Genomic DNA, 22997 nt, shown 5'->3' with positions numbered 1-22997 from the left:
TTCAAAATAAAGATCACACATTGTTTAGAGACAATCTACACAAGAGTTACAAAAAATAGTTGCCCAGGCATAAGCATACACAGGTTTGTTAATTATACACATATGGTTACAAGTGTGCTTGCAAAAAAGTTCATTGGAAATATACACAAGGCTCTGGAAATGTACACCGTGTAGTGTTACAATTCTATATTCAAACAAGGAAAATTGACAGTATGTTACATTCACTTACAAGTAGACAAAATGCAAAATACAGTTCATCTTCTGTACAAAAAGGAAGGGCAATTCACACTTTACAAGGTGAGAGGGGCTCTGATTGTAAGGAAAGCTAGGGCAGGGCTGAACTTTGCACGTTCTTATGACTGTCACAAAATAAGCAAAACATTACTTTTTTAGGATTAAAAAAAAACACTAGTGTGAACTGAATCATCTTGAATAACATTTAGAAAGGATCTTGCTACTGTGGGACTAGGTGACAAATAAAACCAAGCTATTTTTTTCCTTTTTAAACATTTAACTAGGCTGTATAAAGAACATTTATTCCTTCAAAAGAAAAAAAAATTTACTTCTGGTTGAAATTACAATTTACAATATACAACACTATATGCTACGACCATAAAAGGTGTGAATATACACTGAATGCACAGGGCTGGCTAATTCTCTTTTCTTACCAAAAAACGTGTTTATGTTGATTCAAACTTCTCCACATTTACATTACAGGTATACAAATGTACAATTGTACAATCCAAAGTATGTTCGACTACTAGGGTACATTATAGATACAGATTAGACATCAAAACAAGAAAATACTACAAATTTGTATATATGCAAAGTCTACACCAAGTATACACTATATATTTATAGAAGCAAGACCAAAAGCAGAGTTGGATTTTTTTTTTCTCATGCTAAATAATCAGATTTTGCCTTTCAATGTTAACAGAAAAAAATCCAGTAGGCAGTAAACAAATACACCCGCCCGGCCTTGAAAGACATCCTAGGAGCTCACATCTCCTCCTCACAAAACAGACTATACATCTCCTTCAGCATAATAGTCTCCAAAAAAGGCGAATTTTCGAAGCTTCATAAACTTAATGTCATAAACTGAAGCTTTAGCAACTCTAAAACAATTTTCATTATATATATATATATATGTATATATATATATGCTTTATAAACAGTGTTAAATGCCAGTTTGGGGTCATTTAACAAAATTCAAATTTCTCAGGTTTTTTTGTTTGTTTTTGTTTTTTACTAAAATGAGGAGGTGGGGAAGAGCTATTTGCAAAACTTGCCAGCAAGGCAAAATGGGTTAAAAACCTTTTTTTCTTTTTTTTTTTAACTTTTTTTGTTAAACCAACCACCCTGAAAGTTTTCACACGCGTAATATAGATACAACATGAACAAAATGTGTGGCCTCCCATGTACATTGGTCACCTATGTACAAGTACCCTATACACCAGTAAAACAACAGGGCAATTAGTCAATTAAAAAAAATAATTAGTACATGTTATGCGTAATAAAATTAAACAAATTTACAAAGGCTTTTCCACTTGTGGATTTGATTCCATTTTTTGGAGGAGCAGGTAATCCTGGAGCAACCATTTACCCATTTCAGCTTCTCTGCGCGAACACTTCTGGTTGCTGGTTGGATTCGCCAGTGGGCCAGTGAGGTCAGTGGGAATGAGGGACAGGGCGACTGCCTCAGATAATACCATTAGGGGGGCCGCAGATGGGCCCTAAGTCAACGCCATTCTTCATGTAGTACTTCTCCAGCTTGGCCAGGATGTGCTTGCCGTAGGTGTACTTGCGCAGAGTGGCGATGTGGGGCCGGATCTGGGGAAAAAGCACAGTGTTACTCTGGCCCGCAAGCCGGCCGCGAGCTGCCAGGCACCGAAGCATGCACACAAGCCTGTGAGCCCGCCAGGCGACATTTCCCCCCCCCCAATTTGGTCAAAGCCCCGCCACTCAACAGCCACAGGGAACGAGGTGAGTGTGAGGGAGGAGCCCCTACTCTGCGCGCGGACACCAGGGCTCTGGAGGCAGCCGGCCACAGACCACTTCCACGTCGGTCCGTGGAGCACATGCGTCCTCACAGACGCCCACACCGTCACTGTACGGCAGCCTCTGGGGCGTGCTTTCAGCCCCGCTGGTCCCCTCGAGGCACCTTGGCTCCCCTCAGCAGTGGAGCGGTGCAGGTGGGGGTTTGTTCTTTCTGGGCACCACAGGACCCCGTCCTCCGGTTCACAGAGGATCCTGGAGAATGACTGACAACAATAAAATGGCTAATGTGGGCCGCCTGGGTGGCTCAGCTGGTTAAGCAGCTGCCTTTGGGATCGAGTCCCGCATCAGGCTCCCAGCTCCACAGGGAGTCTGCTTCTTCCTCTGACTTCTCCCATCTCATGCTCTCGCTTTCTCTCAAATAAAAATAAATAAAATCTTTAAAAGAAAAAAAATTTTTTTAAATAAATAAATAAAATGACTAGTGTGGGCCCGGTAGTATTCACTGAAGCCCTATATGGCAGGTGTGCTCATCCCCATTCTACAGATGCACCCCAGAGGCACAGCTAAGTGGTGTGTCCAACACTAGCCAGCTACCCGGGCGCAGGCCCTGGGTCCCACAGCAGTGACTCTTCTGTCCCCTCCGCGCCGGTCTGGCCCCCTCTCCCTCTCATACCCAGGGTTCAGCTCACGTTCTTCTGTTCTCCAGCCCCTGGGTGGATCCCCACAGAGCACCCTAGACACAAGAGGGACCTCCTTGCTGGAGCCCCCCTTTCTCTGCCGGGATGCTCACACGGTTTTCTCCAGGCCCAGGCTGGGGCGTGGAGTGCACCGCCCCACGGTTCCACCAACAGCGGAGGACAGTGCGTACCAGCCTGCTCCCCACCCGTACGCACACTTACACACTCAAACACACTGGCCACCTACACCAGGGCACATGGACGCTCGCCACGCTGAGAGCTCCACGCAGGCCACGATTTCTGTCTAGTTGGCCAGGTCCTCAAAGCAAGGAAGTCCCAAGTAGCTCTAGAAACCACTGCTGCGCCACAGGACACAGGCCCACAGTGGCTACCACGTTCTCACCTACAAGCCCGCATGGGGAACTGTTAACAGCCCTGGGTCCAATTCCGAGCTGTGTGGCCCACAGCACTCGCCTCACAGCTCTGTAAAAAGAATGTGTGATAATGCTATGCTGCTATTTCAGGGGTAGTGAGGACGACAGACATCGCTGGTGTCTCTGGCATCAGAACGTAAAGTTCAGGACCCCCTGGCTTTTTGGTGGCCCTCCTTTTAGAAACACAAATGACATTTACATTCAATTCTTTCACCTATCTGTCCCCGGGCCTGGTGACTGCTAGACCCAGCCACTGAACTCTGATCCTTCTCCTTTCCCAGACAAGATGCTAATGACCCTCATGCTCACGCATGTGCACCACTGTTCAACTCCACTTTTTACTTGATTTGGTGGGAGATGGAAGGAAATCAACCCACCCCCTGTCTCCTCTTGCTGGAAAGGACACTGCCAGGCAGTGAAAGCTGGAAAGCTCAGGTTTTGGGACCTGTGGGACTCTTCTTCCTCTTTCAACTCCCTCCATCAGCTGACTGCTAAGCCCTGTTCTGTCCACTTGTCTTCAGTCCCAGAGCCACTGACCACCTCTTGGCTTTAAAGCCACCCATCCAGCTTCCTCGCTGCCTCCTCTCCTGCTGCCTGCCCTTCTCTAGGTCAGTCATCAGCCAGGACAATCACATGAAGCGCAAATGTGACCTGGCGTCACAGGCCCACGCCTGCCCAGAGAACAGGTCTGACCTCTCCAGATACATGGTCTTGTTTCCTGCTCCTAAGCCTTCATGTTCCATGTTCCCTCTGCCTGGAAGGGTTCAGGGCTTTATTCAAATGTCACTCTCTGGGGAGCCTTCTCCCACATTAGAAGAGAGCCTGACACGCCCACACGGCCCTGCCCCACACCTCCCCAGCACGACTGCAGCTCTCCATGTGGGGTACTGTCGTACTCACGGACGCCGGAGCCCTGCTGAAGGGAGGGCTTGCTCTGAGTTCGCACATGAGCACTTGTCAAAGGCAGGACTGAATGCACGGGCAGGCTTAAAACTTCTATAGGACTGAAGTATGGCCTCTGCCTTCCCCAGCGTCTTGACACGCGCATCTGCGAGCCTCACAGCTGGAAGGACTCTGGACTCCCCCAGCCTTCAGCGGCCATTGCCAACACCACTGCGGTGCTGTGTTTTGAACTGGAGGCGGTGGGGGCCTCGTCTGGCTCAGAACTTGAGTCCATAACAAAGATTCTCATTACTGAACTTTGTTCTCAGTGAGGGCAAGTGGCTCATCATCGCCAGACCGTGCCCAACACCTCCCTGAGAAGGGCAGAGGGAGTCCAGAGCCCAAACGCTGAGGGTTCGGGTCGGGAGCAGCTGGGGCTCGTGGCGCTGCCTGGCACAAACACAGCAGCAGGGTGCCTGCCCGTGTGTGTGTTTTGCTTCCCGAGCCCAGGGGGCTGCATGGGAGGCTGGCTGGACCGGCCCTGTGACTGTTCCAGAAGCCATGGGTGGCTTCAGGTGCATTCGGTGTCCGGTTGGTGTCAGCCTCACACACAGCACCTAACAGCTCAGATCTCTGTCTCTCCTCCTCACTCCCCCTCAGCCTGGACTTCCCCTCCTGCAGAGCCTCCCGAGAAGCCTCGAGCACGTGCTCTCACGGGCTCACCAGTGCTTTCCACGGCTCTTCCCCACACAGTGCTCTGTGGGCAGGGACCAATCTTCGTCACATCCGTGCTGGTGCCTGGCAGAGAGTGGGCACCAGGCCAGGCACTGGGCAGACACCCTCTCAGTGCAAGGTGGTGGAATGAATGAGAGAAAAGGAAGGCATGCAGGCTTATTTGCTGGACTGAGAAGCTGGTCTCCTAGGAGCAGAAAACCATGCCCTGAGGACCACAGACGGAAATCCCTCACAAGGATGGGAGTTTCGGATTCTTTCACACTAGTGAGCTACTGAAACATGAAGAGAATGGCCACTCTAGATAAAAGGAAACAGGAGCACAGCATGAGACCTAGTCCAGTGACAAACTCCACAAAAAGCAGCAAGCTGTCTACTTTCATTTGCATTTCAGAAATGTCAAGAACCTCAGGCCTTATAGACTTTGAGTGAGATCTGCCCACTCTGGCCTACCTTATGCATGACGATCTTCCTCTGGGCTGGCTCCGCCACATCGATCATCTTCTGGACCACGTAGTTGGCATACTGGTCCTTCATCATGGTGTATAAGGCACTGTGGGGACCGTCATTCATGGTGCATACCTCATCGATAAGCACAGCACGCTCCGTACGGGAGGCATGAGTGACACACTTCTCCACAACATTGCTGTAAGGAGACAAATCCAGGGACAACTCTTAGAACAAAGACCTTGTTGGGCTGTGTTTGTCTGGCCTCTGTCCTGACTCTCAGTCAGCACCACAAGAGAGCCTGACATTTTTGGAAGATCTGGTTCTATGAGTCTCTCCCTCTGCCATTTGTGGCTGTCAGTGTGAACGGTGGCTGAGACCAGGTCTCAGGGGACTAGCAGGCCCAACCTTCTCACAGCTGAGGGAACAGCCCAGGTAAGTGAAGCAACTCACATACGAGGCTCACGTCTGCTTAGTAAATTGCACTTGTTAAGGATTATAATTTCAACACACAACCAAAATCCACAAATCCTCTCCTTTCTGAGTGTAGAGAGGTCAGGAACAAGCCTCTCTTATGTTGCTATCTCTAGTGCCAACCACAGAGAGGGACACCCGGAGAGGAGGCCCTGCACACTTAGTCAAGGAAGGTGTGAGCAGGAACCACAGCGCTCATTCAACAGCCTCCTGCTGTGTCTTCAGAGCCTAAGAACAAGAGCCACCCTACAGGTCTGCCAGCATCTCCGAACCCGTCACAGTTCTGTCCTCTTGGGAAAGGAAAACAGGAATTGGCTATACTAAATGCGGGGTGGGGGTGGGGGGGGGGGGCGAAGGGGCGATTAAATTACACACACCTGTGCTAATGGGTATTTACCATCTCGGAGTGATTAAAAACCAATCCTACTATGCATCTGTGGCTCTGTGGGTACAAGGAAGTTGTGTGATATCAAAGAACAATACGTATTATTTGTATCACTGGAGTTAATACCCGGCAGAGAGGACATCTGGTGGGTTGGTGTGCAGTTGAAAGTTGAAGGCTTTCAGAGAGTTCATGACTGGGGGAAGAGCTGCTCTGGGTCACAGAACTCTCACAGAGAAAAAGAACTTAAGAGCCCAGACCTAGCTAATGCAGGAAGCTCTTTCCTCTGTGACAGTCCTTAAATATGGCCGTTTAGCATAATCTCATAATCTGGAAGTAATTACTTTCTAGGGCAACCTACCGTATGGGCGAATGGCTCTATGAAACATTCTTCTTTACATACTGAAGCAAAACATCCTCTCCCCTAAAATTTCACCCATTCAACTTAATTTTGCCCTCGGGGACTGAAAAAGGACACATATGCCTACTTCGTGAGTACCTTAGGGCAGGGACTCTGTCTTACTCCTTCCAGAGCCCAGCCCTCTGGATATCTGAATAGTCCAGTAACTATCACCAGAGTTAAGTCCCTAATCTGTAAGTTCTTACACCGTAAGAGAATGCTGTTCCACGGAGCTCTCAGTGTTAGCTCATTGTGCACACTGAGCTTTTATTTGGAAAACAAAATTCTCCGGGTGCCTGGGTGGCTCAGTTGGTTGAGCATTCGGCTCTCGGTTTCAGATCAGGTTGTGATCTCAGGGTTGTGGGATTGGGCCCTGCCCTGGGCACGTGGAGTCAGCTTGGGATTCTCCCTCTCCCTCTGCTTCTCCCCGTCCCTGTTATGTGCAAGCTTTCTCTCTGTCTCTCAAATAAATAGATCAGAAAGAAAAAAAATTCTCAAGCTAAAATGTTAAGAACTACCATCCTATTGATCACTTCTTCAACCTTTCTTAAGATACACAGTGTCTGGGGCGCCTGGGTGGCTCAGTCATTAAGCCTCTGCCTCCAGCTCAGGTCATGATCCCAGGGTCCTGGGATCGAGCCCTACATCAGGCTCCCTGTTCAGGGGGAAGTCTGCTTCTCCCGCTCCCACTTCCCCCTGCTTGTGTTCTCTCGTTGTCCTTCTCTGTCAAATACATAAAATCTTTAAAAAAAAAAAAAAAAGCGAGTGAGCGAGCAAGCAATACACAGTGTCAAGTCTGGTGAACTGATCAAGTCTAATTAAGCCAACAGCCTCCCCTCCTTTGAAACAGCATCATAGAGAAACTTCTTTGCCCACCTTCCTTCTACAGCACTACGGCTACTACAGTACAGTACTACAGTAGTACTACAGTACTGCTCTAGTGTGAGCTCAAAGTGTGGCACTTTGGAAGTTATCTCCTAATAGCCATCAGCTCCTCCCTCAGCAGAAAAGGGACTTAAGATATTACTGATCCCGTTCAGAGAGCACAAAGCCTGTCATGACCTCCAAAGGCTCAGGCAAAGAATTCAGCAGTTTTCAGGACTGCTTAGCTGGACCATACCTTCATCCAGTCCAGGCCTGCTTCCCCTACAAATTGGTCGGGATTAGAACAGGACTTCCTACTAAACTGGACTGGGGACAGGACACTCATTCTTCTGGGTACAGGACTCAATCCTCAACACTGACCTGTCTTCCAAGAAAGCAAGCAGGTAACTCAGCTACCACCATAGGATCCCACTTGGCCAAAGACATCCACCTTAATACATGATCAAGTGTTGCATCTTTAAAGTTTATTCTAGGCATTCTGAAATTACAGTTCCCAGCCCATTTGTGGGTGGTGAGATCAACTTAGTGATTTTTGACCAGCTTTTTCTTTCAAAAAAAAAAAAAAAAGAAACAGAACAGTAGGTATTAGAATTAATCATGGACAACACAGTTTCAGTTGTACATGTATGCATGTGCCTGTGCGTGCAAAGTCTATGAAACTTTCACTTTTTATTTTGGGTCACCATCAAAACTGTAAGAAAGTCACTAATCTATTTTATTTCTACTTATCTCAAGTATATCAGCTCTTTCTTGTGTTATCTCTAATCTGTTGTTGTTAAGGCCACAGGGTGAATTCTATCTCAGAGGACTTATTTTTCTATTCCAGAATTTCCATTTTGTTCTTTTTATACCAAAACTTCTAATTCTCTACTAACATCTTTTCATTCATTACGATTGTATCTTCCTTTACATCTTTCACTATAATTAAAATAGGTGCTTTAAAATCATTCTCTACTAATTCCAACATCAGGGTGGTCTGGAACTAGTTGGGAGATTTTTCTTTCTTTTTCTGTTTCTTCTTTTTTTCTTGACTATATGTCTTATCACATTTTTCTGCCTTCTAGACAATGAATGATATGCAGGAGAAACTGAGTTCTGTTACGTTCCCCCAAGGATATTACTCTCCCCATTCCTTTATTTAGTGCAGTAAGTTGGCTGAACTGGAACAGCAAGCTTCTCCCACGCAAGAGGAATCTCAGTTCAGTTCTTTAAGCCTTCGCCAGCCTGCCTCAACTTTGTGTCACGCAAATGTGGGTCAGGAGTCAAGCAGATATTTGGGAAGTTTAAATGTGGGCCTTCCCCTCCCTGGTTCTCTTACTTTCTGGAATTTCTGCCCTGTCACTCTGTCACTCTCATTGCCATGGCTGCCCCTAACTCTGCCTTCTGGGGACACTGGAGATTTTTTTAATCCAACTTTAGAAGCCCAGAGCAGAATGGGAACTGCCTACAGGCTAAAAACCAATTAAAACTGGGAAATTTCCTGATTATAGTCAACAATACTGTATCACAAAACATCGTTAAGAGACTAGATCTTAATGGTGTTCTCAACACACAAAAAAATAATGATTATATGACATGATAAAGGTGTTAGCTAATGCTACTGCAGTAATCATACTGCAGTAGATGAATGTATCAAACCAACACATCATACACGTCAAACTTACATAATAATAACATAATTACATAATTGACAAACTTATCTGCCAATTCTATCTCGATACAATGTAATACAAAAAGAAAAATCAAAAGGGGAAGGTGGGGAGGAACAGGGAGATTTCCCCAGTGCAATTACGTCCTTCCAAGTATCAATAAGCCTCCCCTCCCCTCCCCCAAACCCTTCTGGTATCTACCTGTTCTTGGCCACTCTCTTAAACGGCTTAATGCCTTCAGGAAGGTTTTTGGCATTTTGTCCACAATTTATAGTCGTTATCTGTGGGAGGATTAGGCCCAAAGCAGCTACTCAGTCATTACCAGACCACACATAAGTCTATTATAATATTACTTAATACTTATACCTAAGAATGAGATATTAAATACAATAAAAAAAATAAGTAAATAGAAGATAGTGACCCAAGGAAGAATTCTAAGAGATTCTGCCCCTAATTCCTTGGTCCTGCCAAATGTTTAAAAAAAAAAAAGGCAATACAAGATCACAGAGACCCTGAAATGGTCAGGATACTGAGACACTGGATCAAAGAGTGTTTTTACTTCTCTTCTCTTTCCATGCTGCAGTGTTATAAAATTTCAAAACTTAGAGACAAACAATTTAAAAACATCAAGGCTGTAGAGTCATACCTGCTTGGCAATGTATCCTAAAAACCAAAGAAAAATATTCCCAAAATACAAACTACTATACTGTGTGCTGTAGGATACACACATTCCACTTAGACCATACCACTAATCCCTTGGAAGGGCCATCAATTTCTCCTCCAACCACTGTTAATTATAAGTCACCTAAAACATCTTTCACAATCTGGGGATAACTAGCCCATTTTATTCTTGACCTGGCACAGTATGAAGACTGGAAAAGAGACTCTAAGAATACTGTATATGTAGATACGGTATATGCTGCCTCTTAATTTTGGCACCAGAGAGGAAACTGAGTAAAGAACATTTCACAATTCTGAACAAATAAGTTAATAAAATGTCCAGTTCACCACAGTGTAAGATTTAAGTTCTTTAGAAACATAATCCTCAGATTTCACAGTGGAGTGAGGAGGCACTAAAGGACCTGCTTTATTTTATACTTTATAATAGAACCATTGGACTTTTTAAGCTGTGTATACCTGGAGAAAAAGAAACATGTAAAAAAAGAAGAGAATGAAAATTCATTCCTTCTCTCTAGCCTTGAAATACTATTTTATCGTCTTCTCTGGAAAATGGAGTCCATGTGATTCAAAGCACACACCTTGCAAATTTGTGCTGACTCAATACAAGTACATTGCCTCGGATTTCTGCTACAATTTTACTTTTATCCTCAGGACGACCATGCTCCAATACATGCTGGATTACGTAATTTCCATATTGATCCTGTTTGAGAAACAACAGAAAAAAATTTATGTAAAAATGAGTTCTGTGAATTACCTAAGTCCTTACATCTAATCACCACCTACCTACCTTCCTTCCTACAGCACCATGATGGTTTACCTGAATAATAACGAACGCTTAACTTTAAAAATGAATAGGGAGTGACAAATTTTTCCTTATCATTACAAAAGAGGAACATATTACCAGATGATGGACTATTTCTCTATATATTTATGCCCAAAGGCCCTATTTTAAGTTCTTCCTTCATTAGCTACTAGGCCCAAAAGAGTAGGCCTCCTCTCATTTAAAAACAAAACAAAACTAGGGTGCCTGGGTGGCTAAGTTGATTGGATGCCTGCTTTCGGCTCAGGTCATGATCCTGGAATCCCAGGGTCGAATCCCACATCGGGCTCCAAGCTCCATGGGGAGTCTGCTTCTCCCTCTAACTTTCTCCCCTCTCATGCTCTCTCAAATAAATAAAATCTTAAAAAAAAAAAAAAAAGAAAGAAAAGAAAAGAAGGCATAGCTGGGAATAAAATAAAGATCTATTTTTCTCTCAAACAGAAGTTTACCTCTAAGAAAAATGGGAAACAATGTTTATATCCAACAAAACAGACAATACCTAATTAAATAACATCACAAGCATACAATAGATATATTCACTCATCTAAGGTTAAAAGTATTGGAGAGAATAAATGTACAAATTTATACTTTTGAAAACAAGTGCAAAGCCCAAATGTGTTTGCTTCTGGATGGCAGGATTATGGATGATTTCTTTTGTTCTTACTTTCTGTACTTCCAATTTTTTTCCACAATGAGGATATAATACATTTATAACCTCACACCTCCCACCAAAACAAACAACAAACTCCAACAAAAGTGCTGCTTCAGTATAATACTACACTTAGAAAGTGTTCTCTTGGTTATTGTGATGGTGGAGAAATGTTTAATGACAAAAGCAAAAGAAAGTACCAAAGCTAAAAAGAAGCCACCTAATCCACTTAGTTCAGTTGAAATGATGAAGCTGAGACCAAGAGAGGTTAAATGGCCTGCCTGTCCAGACAGAAGGCTGGCAGGCAGCACCCTCCACTCCAAGGCCAGGGCTCTCTTCATCAACCATATTCAAAAAGCACAAACCAGGACGGTATAAATGAGAACCTGCCCCAAAGCCAATGGGCAATTTAAACACATTAACATTAACTCTTCTGGAACGGATACCTGTGCTGAGAAAACACACAAGGTCTGGGCCTGCACGAGCCCACAGGTGTTTGCAGTTACTCTACTGGCAACTCCACTACCTGCACAAGCTGCTCTGTGTGCTGGTGAAGCTCCTCTAAGACAGGGAGTGTCTGCTCAGGGAGACAGTGCTCCAGGATCCTCTGAATCACTCGGCAGCCGTAAGGGTGCGTGGACAAAGCAAATACCTAGGACAGACAACACAAACAACAAAGCCAAGAATGACAGTTGCCACTTTCGATGCCTTGGCGTCGTTCATACCCATTATTCCATTAATCTTCCCAAAGAGAGAGAGAAAGTGAGCGATGAGTACTCCCAGCATCCGGAAGAGAGCTCTGCAGCTCCCAGAGGTTTCTACAGTGTGCCTGCCACCGCACAGACAGTAACTGACAAAGCCAGGACAGTATGTTCCAGTCTAACTCAGAAGGCCAAATTACAAATGTGGCACATTTGAGTTCTCACTACAAATAATGAGGTGTGTGTGTAAACCCATTTCATAACTCTCCTAGAAATTTAGAGATGTACATAAATTCAGAGCTGAAAAGGACTTTTCCAAGAAGCCTAGAACGGACAGAGAATTAATCGAGATTACAAAAAACACACTTTGTTAAGAGTCCACAGTGTTGAAGAACAGGGTTACAAACAAAAAGAAAGGGCTGGGATCAAATCCTAAATGCTTTCACTTAACCACATTGCAATCTTCTAAATTTAATTAGGGTGTTTTCCAGCAATAAGTAAGAAAAGCTTTCTCTTTTCTTGGGTCTGGAGGAGATAAGAACACAGGCTTTAGCTATGGACCACCCACTCTCAATTCTGGCCTTCCTAGCAAGAATGACATGGAGTAACCTGCACTCAAGTCTGTCATTAGGAATAATCACAGGGGGCACCTGGATGGCTCATCTGGTTGAGCGTCTGACTCTTGGTTTCGGCTCAGGTCATGATCTCATGGATCTGCTTGATGATTCTCTCCCTCTGCCCCTCCCCCCGTGTGCTTATTTGCTCTCTATCTCAAATTAATAAATAAATCTTTAAAAAAAAAAGAGAATAATCATAGGAATAATAAGAACAATAACAACAGCTCACACTTACTAGATACTGGCCAAGTGTCAGCGCATTAAGTGCTTTTCATGTCGTTTTTAATGCATAGCTGTATGTGTACAAATGTGTACTTCCACAGTATAAAGTATGTCCTGCTCCGTTTTATAAAAATGTTAAAAACTGGGGCGCCTGGGTGGCTCAGTCACTAAGCGTCTGCCTTCGGCTCAGGTCATGATCCCAGGGTCTTGGGATTGAGCCCGGCATCGGGATCCCTGCTCAGCGGGAAACCTGCTTCCCCCCCCCCAAACCCTCTGCTTGTGTTCCCTCCCTCACTGTCTCTCTCTGTCAAATAAATAAAATCTTTAAAGAAATTTTTTTTAAATGCTAAAAACTCACAGTCTATAATGAATTAACTTATTTCACTCAACATTATGTTTCAAGTATTTACTTCTACTGTGGAGCTTCTGCTGGGCAAGTACCTGATTCGTTACTTTAATATTCATCTAACCCTGTGCTGACAGAATCTAGATCATTCAGTCTTTCTTAGCAGAATAAGGCTGCTTTCAATATGTCGAAGTATGTCTCCTAGTATCCACCTAGGCTAGGAATGCCGGGTCGCAGGAAATACGTGTGCTGAACTTTAGAAGATGATGCAAAATGATTTTCCAAATGGCTGTGCTAATGTCTATTCCCACTAACAGTGATCAGATCCCACAGTCTTGCCAGGACACCGCGGCCGACCAGCATACCTGTGCCCTTATTCTGCATCTTCCTGATTACTAATGGAATCATTCTGTCTTATGTCTACTGGAAATTTGTGTTTCTTTTTGTCTGTTAGTGCTTGTGGTCATTTTTGCACTAATCTGTACTGTACTCTTTGATTACAGGAGTTGATTATATATTTGTTATTAATTCTTCAGCAATTTCATCTTAAAAATATTCTCTCCCTTTTGGCAGCTTAGTCCTTTTACTTTCCTTGTTGTCTATTTTGATAAATGTTAAGATCTTATTTTTAAAGTAAACAGATCTACTCTTTTTTCATCAACTCAGAAAACCCGAACAACTCCCCAGTTAACCCCTTCAATCTCCTTACCACTGCCATAAGTGAGCAAACCCCAAAGACTAAACAACTCTAAAATCCCCTTTCAGTCTCAGCTTAGTGGTACACATGACTGCACGTGAAAATTTACTTGGTATTTACCATGTTTTCCCTTTTAAAAACAAAAACAAAAAACAATTTCACAGACCCAAGAAGGAGGTGTGTGTTTTACTCTTTGTTCCACGTAGCTTAGGAGGGTGTGAAGACGATGTTTTAGGGAAGAGAAATTAATGATAATAGCCAATTAAGGGGCAATTCTGGAAAAATGATGTAAGAAAATATCAGCTCTACCTCAAAGCTGGTGCTAAGAGCATAGAGGCTCTTATGACATACAACAGGACAAACAAGAGGCTATCTCTGGTGGTGTGGCCATGTGGGGACACCCCGCAAATGCTACCCTATTCTCTGCTCACGGTGGAAACACCCAAACACTTGTTTCCTTTGTTTCTTTCTTAAGTCACTTACCTGCCCCTTAAATGCATCAATGATAAACTGCAAAGACTGGGGCTGCACACATTCGATGCATTTCTGAACCACGTGATTACCATTCTGGTCTTTCACACACTTCAGGACGTGGCCGTCTAGCTCCCGAACCATCTCGTTCTAATAGAAGACAAGGAAAGAAAAGCACCACCAGAATCACAGCAAGCCGAACACCCAGACAATGAACAGTCTCCTTACCCAACACAAAGCACTAGGCAGGGAATCTATGACGATGAAGTAGAACCACACAGTTGTGGCACCATGACAACAACACAGCAGCTCCAAATGAGGACAGCAGTGTTTCCATGGATTAGCAAACTTCCTGTAACAGTAACCTGGGTTTTTAAAAAGTTCTCTAACTTGCAAAAAACCTCAGAGACTTTTTCAAAATGCAGACATCTGTAGAAAGGAATCTGTATGATGTACATGGTACTAGAGAATTTCACATATAATTTATCATGTTCTTAACATGACAACCCTGTAAAGTACATGTTATTAATAATGAGAAGAGTCGATCTACAGCTAACTATAGGCTAGGCATATCTGTAAGTGCTTAACGTGTTATGACTCAGTGAATCCTCGTAACAATCCTATGACCTGGAAACTACTATAGATGAGAAAACCAAGGCACAAATTCTTTGACTTGCTAAAATCACAGACCTATACTGCCAAGATGCAAACCCAAGTGATCTGGTCTCTGTGTGGCAAAATAATGTGGGTGAGTAAAGCACCTGTCAGTCAGCTATGTATTATCCTGCACATACCCTCCACATACATATATAAGGGAGGTGACAGAGACTGAGAGAGGGAGTAAGTAACCAGTGTGGCCAAAATTGCAGATAGCCACTGACCCAGATTCTAACCCAGGTCTGGAACTCCAGCGTGATCTTTCCACCAGGCCAGTGACAGCCAGGACAGCAGGGACAATACTGTCAGGGAATACAGAAGACCAGACACGGAGCTGGCCAAGTGCATGAGGCTTGCGCATTTATTCAGGGAATACAGGAAAAGACCAGACACTGGTGCTGTGGGACTGCGAGACTGACCGTGCAAGTGTGTGCAAGCAGGGTAAGAGTTGAGGTGACAAGGGTATAGGAAAAGAGACATTGAGATTTTCACTGGATCCCTTCCTTGATGCGGAATATCCGCACCATGGCTGGGCTCTGGCACCTGCTGCCCAGTCTCTTTGCTGTATCCCATCCCTGTCTATTCGCTCCCCTTGGTACTGAATATGTATTTATGGAAGAAACTACAAGCCACTCCACAATGGTGACATTCATGAGAAGAACGTCTTAAACCTCTGAAATGTGGACTATGACAAAGCAACTAAGAGATTATCCCATTAAAGAAATTCAGGATTACAATACCAGAGACTAAATAAGCTGAAGGCAACAAACTCAGGAAAGTTTCCTAAAGCAATTAATCAAATGTCAGGAAAATATTTATTCTGGAAATATAATTACGGGAATGTTAAGTGGAGAATGCAGTATATATAAAGAGAAAGACTGGAACATTTTTAATCAAAATAAAGGGGAGGTGGCTTCCTTGCATATGTTCTGGAGCCCAAAGAGGTTAAAAACTCCACTGGAGAGGAGTTAATTTCACTGAAAATAATAAACTTCCATCTAGAAAACAGTAAAATACCCATAACAGGAAGAATCATACCAGGCTCCGAACAAGGCAGACAAAGAAACCAGACCAGGAAAAAATACACAGAAATGTAGGATAGAAAAGCAGACCTCAGGGGAGAGAGAAAGGAAGCGAAAAACTACTATAGCACAGCCATCTAATCAGAAAAGAGAAAACAGTAAAATCTGAAAAAATGGAGACTAAATCAACAATTTAAGACAGAGGGCAAAGACTGAGAGAAACTAATATTCCTCCTGCTTTTCTGAGCAAGTGAGCATTACAGTCAAAAAAAGAGGAAGAAACTTCCATGTTCAAAAGAAACAAGAAAATCTAAGAGGAAAAAATTCAACCGTGAAGTTTTCATCCATGGAAAATGAAAACGGATAATGATCTGAACATTAGGGAAGAAGAGCAGCGGCTCTGGCCGGGCTCCTGACTCCTCACATGGTGGTGGTGTCACTGGCACTGCACTGCCAGTGCTGAGGGCTGATGAACCCCACGGTCTCGCAACACGCTGCCCTCCCCAGCGTCTTGACACGCGCATCTGCAAGCCTCACAGCTGGAAGCCTTCAACGGCCATTGCCAACACCACTGCGGTGCTGTGTTTTGAACTGGAGGCGGTGGGGGCCTCGTCTGGCTCAGAACTTGAGTCCATAACAAAGATTCTCATTACTGAACTTTGTTCTCAGTGAGGGCAAGTGGCTCATCATCGCCAGACCGTGCCCAACACCTCCCCTGAGAAGGGCAGAGGGAGTCCAGAGCCCAAACGCTGAGGGTTCGGGTCAGGAGCAGGGGTCTGCGTGGGAGGCTGGCTGGACCGGCCCTGTGACTATTCCAGAAGCCATGGGTGGCTTTAGGTGCATTCGGTGTCCGGTTGGTGTCAGCCTCACACACAGCACCTAACAGCTCAGATCTCTGTCTCTCCTCCTCACTCCCCCTCAGCCTGGACTTCCCTCGAGCACATGCTCTCACGGCTCACCAGCACTTTCCATGGCTCTTCCCCACACAGTGCTCTGTGGGCAGGGATCAATCTTCGTCACACCCGTGCTGGTGCCTGGCACAGAGTGGGCACCAGGCCAGGCACTGGGCAGACACTCTCTCAGTGCAAGGTGGTGGAATGAATGAGGAAGAAGTGGAGGAATATTACAGGCGGGCGAGATCATCTAAGCTTGATTTGTAGGAGTGGTCAGGTCTAGCATTTTAACCTGCTGTAATTCTTGTCAAACAAAACACCCACCTGTAAAATTGTACTTATTAGACTGGTCAATGAGAAAAGTGTTTGAAATCAATGGCTTTAACGTAAGACACTTGATCTACTGTAAATTTATACACTTAACTGCACAGTTCATGCTTGCCATGCACAGAAAGGCAGACACAAGCACCAAAAACAAAAAACAAAAACAAAAAAAACAAAAACAAACAAAAAAAAAACCACCGTACAAGAAAACTAAAGACTGACAAATTTACAGGGTTCACTACATGTACCATGGAGAAACATCGAACACCAAGAGAAAAGTTAAAGGGGAAACTTACAATTACCTGCTGGTCTGAGGGAATAAATTCAAGAGCTTTCTGGATAACACGGCAGCCATACATCTGCAGTGCCAGTGACAGGACGTGGCCTCGGATGCGTTCTGCCAAAGCCAGCTTCTGTTCAAGGCTGCCAAACTAGACATAGTGTGTGGGTGAACACCATTACTTAGGTAGTAGGAAAGAAACCAGAGAAAGCAAAGCATCTACTATTCTGTATCAACCACTGGCACAACTTCTTTTAGCCTCGTCACCCTATGATTAATTAACTAAACCTTTTTGTTCAAAAACTTTGTTTTTTCAAGCCAGAGTTCTCAGACTCTGACTATAAGGAACACATTTTATGTTGAAAAACTTCTCATGTATCCAACAGCAGCAGTTTCACTACTATATGTTAAACAAATACGTAATTCCTCAAAACTGCCATTAACTCACTAATGCTAGGAATCTATATTCCCATTAAATATAAGAGCATTTACATTTATTCTAAAAATAGTAATACATGTGGGCAGCACTGTTTACTGGAACTTTAGTGAATGTATGGGAAAGAGTCAAGCACTTCTTGGAGCAAATCTATAGCCCTCAGGTGTCTGAGGCCCATGGGTGAGAAAGGTCCTCTCTCATCCACATAAAATCTAACATACGGACATTGTGTTTTGAATTAGGATTTTACATCACTCTAAGAACTGGAATTTTCTCTCTATATAGGGCAACACAGTCCAGGGGGAAGTTAGTAGAATAATTTAGAGGTAATGCTGCACAAATGTTAAAACACTTCCTACAAGGATTTCCCATTCCTGGTTTTTTTATTTTCATTGGAATGACACAATCATGAGACTGGAGGAGATTGTATACATAATCAGCTTCCACACGAGAGAACTATGGACCAGGGATGCTGTGTGCACCAGGGAAGTTCTCTAACCTACAGTTATCATCCCTCTTCATTCAGCCATCTCAGCCAGCACATGACCCGCTCAAGTGGGAGAGTTCCACATTCTATCTGGGACAAGAGGGTGGTGAAAAGACATTCTAAAATCAAAATTGTAAGTCATTTTATGTTCATTTCTTATTTTTATTGAGGATCTTAAATTTTAAGTGAAATTTTAAGGGGAAGACACACAGGATCAAAAGCCACTGGTATTACTTTACCAATTCAAGAGATGCATCTCAGAAACAAGAATCTTCATAAACAGTTTTTCAGATCTTTCTCTGAATTTTTAGAAACAGACCATATCTAGTACAGCACCCCCAGTTTTTGCTTATTCCCCAAGCTGATTTTGACTGATAGTTGCCCCTCAAATACTGGATCAATTTAAAAAGCACAAACATTCAAATTAAAAAGATACAATGATTATTAACTCTAACCTTCCAAAGGGCATGTGGATTGTTTGCTACCAAATATTACAGTAATTTTACAGGGACCACAGAAAGGTTACTCTTTGTTATAAGAACTAAAGTAATAGCAACAATTTTTACTGCTGTTAATATAGACCACAAAGATGACAGATGTGTTTATGAAACATAAACTTCCCTTAAAAGTCACTGCACTTTCACTTTGCTCAGAATTTAAACACAAAATCTCAGTAAATAGAAATGTTACAAATATGCTGGTTTCTTAGTGTATCACTAAAGAGTTAAGAGTCAAAGAACTGGGGCACCTGGATGGCTCAGATAGTCAAGCGCCTGCCTTCAACTCAGGTCATGATCTCCAGGTTCTGGGATAGAGAACCTTATTGAGCTCCTGGCTCAGGAGTCTCCTTCTCCCTCTCCCTCTGCCTCTCCCCCTGCTTGTGCTCTCTCTGTCTCTGTCTCTCTCTCAAATGAATAAATAAAATCTTTAATTTAAAAAAAAAATCAAAGAAGTTCAGTCTTTGTGAGAAGGTAGGAATACAAAGGCTGTGAGTGAGCCATTTTTACATCTCACACAAAATGAACTAAGCAAGATGTACAAAATTGACAAATTTCTTCTATTTTGGAGCAGGTAATGTGCAGTTCCAGCATTTCCCCCTGTTCCAAGTTCTTCATCTCAAATCCTTTCTGGATTTAGGACTTGAAATTGCTGATACCAGCACACCAGGGTTACAAGAACATAACAAAAAAATCCCTGCCTTTCTGACATTTGCAGACATTAATCCAGCAATCTCATTAATCCTTTCCAAAAGCAATAGTAACAAGAGGAGACATTATTCATAATAACAGAAGTAAAAGAGGAAACCAAGACTGAAGGATCACCTAAAAAGAAGCATTTAACAATTCTCATGACTGTAGTTTATGATGAAAAACACTACAGTTGACATTCAAAGATAACTCTCCAGGAATCCTATCCATTTTTTAGAACATTTTATCATGATCCTGCTAAAATTATCTTACGAGGATTATTTCCTCTAAAAAGACATATTTAGTTAATCTATCATAACAATCAGAAATAATGTGCTGGATCCTAAGTGGGGACAGCGGTTCTCCAAACACATTCCTAAAATAGACTGGCACATCTGCTTGGGTATTTCAATGACATACTGCTGCTAGTAACTTGGAGAAACATTTAAAAGCTCTTCAAAAAGACCACACACACTTCATGCCGAGGACTGGGATGAGACTGCCATTCTAAAAACAGCTAATGAAAATCAAAATGCTCCAGAGATTCTCTAACGTCAAAGAATAGAAAGAATAAAGGCTTACTTCAAAGAACTTCTGAATGACGTAATTTCCAAATACATCCACCATTAGCTGGTAAGCGGCCTGGAGGATTTCATTGAAGACAAGCTGGCGTTCAGCTGGTGTGGCTCGTTCTAGTTTCAGCTGAATGAATCTGAAGTACAAAGTAAAAATGGCAATCCTAGCATCTCAGGAAGACTTGGAAATCAGTAAGGATTAGTTCAATTTATATAATGTATCCGTTCTGAAACTGTACAAGTGCCTGTACAGGCGCCTATATATACGGGCACACACACACACAACTGTTATTTAAATGAATTACTTGAGCTCACTTCATTGAAATCTCTGAAAAGGAAAAAAAATTATAGTGTGAAGTACCCCTAACTTCACTGAACTTTTAAAAATAAATATATTTAAACTTTAGTATATTTCATTACATACAAACAAAACTGTATTTATGTGTGGGATAAGGGGGAGACAAGCAGGTGGGCAGGGGAAGGAGGGTGAAGGTGGCCATAACTCAAGAACTCTACCTGACCTTCTCTTTTAGAAACCAGCCCTACATCAATAAACTCAATGCTTACAGCCCTTAGTATCTTCTTTAACTCATGTGAATATGAAGCAGTACTCATTCGTGACGTGGAAGAGTTGTGATTTATGCCTGCAGTGTTTTCTGAAGTAGTTCTCAGTTTGTGGTTTTCAGTTCAGATAACCATATAAGAAAAAAAGTTTTGTCTCTCAATCTGGTTCACAGGATCCAAATATGAGAAATCCTTGCCCAGCAGCAAGATGGCAGAACTCAAAGAGGAGATGCATTCTTTAGAAGCTGTTTCAGTGGGCACAGAGAGCAAGAAAGAGAAGTGGAAACAAATTGGAAAGGATGGGTGACGTCACGATAATTAGACTTTTTCCCCCAGGACCAGGGTGGTCCCGTTCTGCAAAGGCCACTGGAACAGGCAAATGGAGAGGGATAAGCCAAAGCAGATTCTGTGTTTTATAGTAGCTTCTCCTCTCTCACCTCTATGTAGATTCTCATTTCTATAGAGCGGAACAACACAGAAAAGCGGTGGAGCTATCTTATTCCTGAGCCAGCAGATATCCAAACTTACATGTGAATAATGTCTCCTTAAAAGCAAGATTCTTGGGGTGCCTGGGTGGCTCAGTCAGCTGACCTTCTGCCTTCAGCTCAGGTCATGATCTCAGGGTCCTGGGATCAAGCTCCATGTTGGGCTCCCTGCTCAGCAAGGAGTCTTGCTTCTCCCTCTGCCCCTCCCCCAATTTGTGCTCTCTCTCAAATAAGTAAAATCTTTAAAAAAGAGAGAGAGAGCAAGACTCTTAACAGTGATTAAAGTAGCAGAAGTGTGCATATATCTTGTGTTAGTGTTTCTGTTCCTTAAATTCCTTAAACAGACACTCTGGAAGGTTCCCATGAACTAGGAACATTACAGTAAGATAAAAAGGTTTGGATGAAGCATGTGATCTGGATTACTAAAGTGCTCTTTTCAATCACCTGTGTATCTGATGACCCCCATCTGCCCACAACCCTCTGAAATAAATAGTGGGAAGCATACTAAGAGGCAAACTTTGTTTCAATTACTTTAAGGCTATTTACTTAGTGTATACCTTATCTGAGGCATGGAATTTTAAGGCATTAAGATTTCAGTTACCTTAAGTGCCAAAGCCAAGTCCTCACCTGGACCCATGCTGGTCTTGGGAAAACTCCATTATATGCCCAGCGATCTCCCGTAGTTGTAAATTGGGGTACCGGTTATTTCGGAAATCCTCCAGAAGCCTGCTCCTGCCTGAGGGCATGACATCAGACATTCCGTACCGCAACCGGGAGGAAGCAAACAGGGTGCTGCTGGGGCTGAAGAGGCTGGAGGCACTGCTTGCACTGCGGTACTTGGCTTCAGCGCCTGGCGCGGCAGAGATGTATCTCCCACTGCCGTTGGTGAGGCCTCCTGTTGGTTACAGAACAGGACAACTCAAGACTCACTCTTAAGGAATTCTGCTCAAGAGAGGGAAAAAGCATCCCACACATGAAAGCCTGCACCAGTTCTGATTTTGTTTCAAATCTATTGCTTCTGTGTTAAGATTCGATTCTATTAGTGCCACAGTTTTTATAAGGCCAACTCACCATGACGGAAAGAAACTTCTGCACAAGACTGAAAGGGGAAATGCTTGGACCCACTGAGAGGGGACTGCTAGCAATAACGAAGCAATAGTGAGCGTAGCTGTTAGTCAGGAAAATGATGGAGAGAGTGCCTGTCCTGTGACCCAGCACCTGAGTACCAGAAATCCGAAAACACACAACGCGCAGAGACCTCAAGTCGTTTTCCGCTCTGAGCTCTGGGGAGATTCCTGCCATGAGTAGAATAATCTCATTCCCATCAGAAACCCTTCCTTAAAAAAGGAAAAGAGAAACAAATCAAGAGTACCCAGATTGGTCTGTTTTATATAAAGAGCCTCCCAAAAAGCTTCGAAGGAATGCTTTTGCCACTAAACAGAAATTGAAAATCACTAAGGCACCCTAGGCCGAGGAGAGACATAAGGAGTCGGGAAAAAGGACATATGCTTTGCAGTGGAAGGTTTTCAAGTTCTGCATCCGGAATGGGCAGCTCTTAACACCTTCTTTTGGGACAGAGCCCGAAATGATTGCAGTAGCAACAACTTTCATGCCATGGATACTGATGACTGAACCGATGACAAGGGAAAAATAATTGTGAATCTCTAGAAGATAACATAGAGATAAAATAGGCGTAAGACCAAAATGCTTATCAAAATGTAAAGCAGAGTAAAAAAATACCATGAGAATGTATTTTCAATATTCTTACTTTTTTACAATGATGGTTTTAACTTTACACTATTTAAAAAAAAACAACAACCCTTTTTGTGTGTTATTTAATCCCACTCCTTTTAAACAAAAAGGCAAGGTAGGTAAGAAACAGAAAAATCCTAATAAACTGCAAAGAGCACAGATGAATAACAA

The 22997-nt window shown here is 43.3% G+C and overlaps 1 protein-coding gene across 14 annotated transcripts in view; it reads right to left on the bottom strand.

Moving 5' to 3' along the window:
• Positions 1-1247: 1247 nt before the first annotated feature.
• Positions 1248-22997, bottom strand: part of PUM1 (pumilio RNA binding family member 1) — a 138127-nt gene continuing 116377 nt past the window's right edge. For 7 of the 14 annotated variants that reach the window (XM_080803124.1, XM_080803120.1, XM_080803129.1 and 4 more), the window contains 8 exons: positions 21702-21969; positions 20033-20162; positions 17357-17491; positions 14177-14314; positions 11637-11762; positions 10220-10341; positions 5177-5369; positions 1248-1830 (listed from right to left, as the gene is read on the bottom strand). In XM_080803124.1, the coding sequence (XP_080659250.1) occupies positions 1699-1830; positions 5177-5369; positions 10220-10341; positions 11637-11762; positions 14177-14314; positions 17357-17491; positions 20033-20162; positions 21702-21969 (1244 nt within the window). In that variant the 3' untranslated portion in view covers positions 1248-1698. The remainder of the gene's footprint in view (positions 1831-5176; positions 5370-10219; positions 10342-11636; positions 11763-14176; positions 14315-17356; positions 17492-20032; positions 20163-21701; positions 21970-22997) is intronic. The other 7 variants (XM_080803127.1, XM_080803132.1, XM_080803130.1 and 4 more) reach the window with 1 other exon arrangement.

Source organism: Martes martes, assembly GCF_963455335.1.
Source record: "Martes martes genome assembly, chromosome: 4".
In the NCBI taxonomy this organism is placed as follows: domain Eukaryota; kingdom Metazoa; phylum Chordata; class Mammalia; order Carnivora; family Mustelidae; genus Martes; species Martes martes.
Note: the sequence above shows the minus strand (reverse complement) of the source record. Positions and strands in the feature narration are given on the sequence as shown.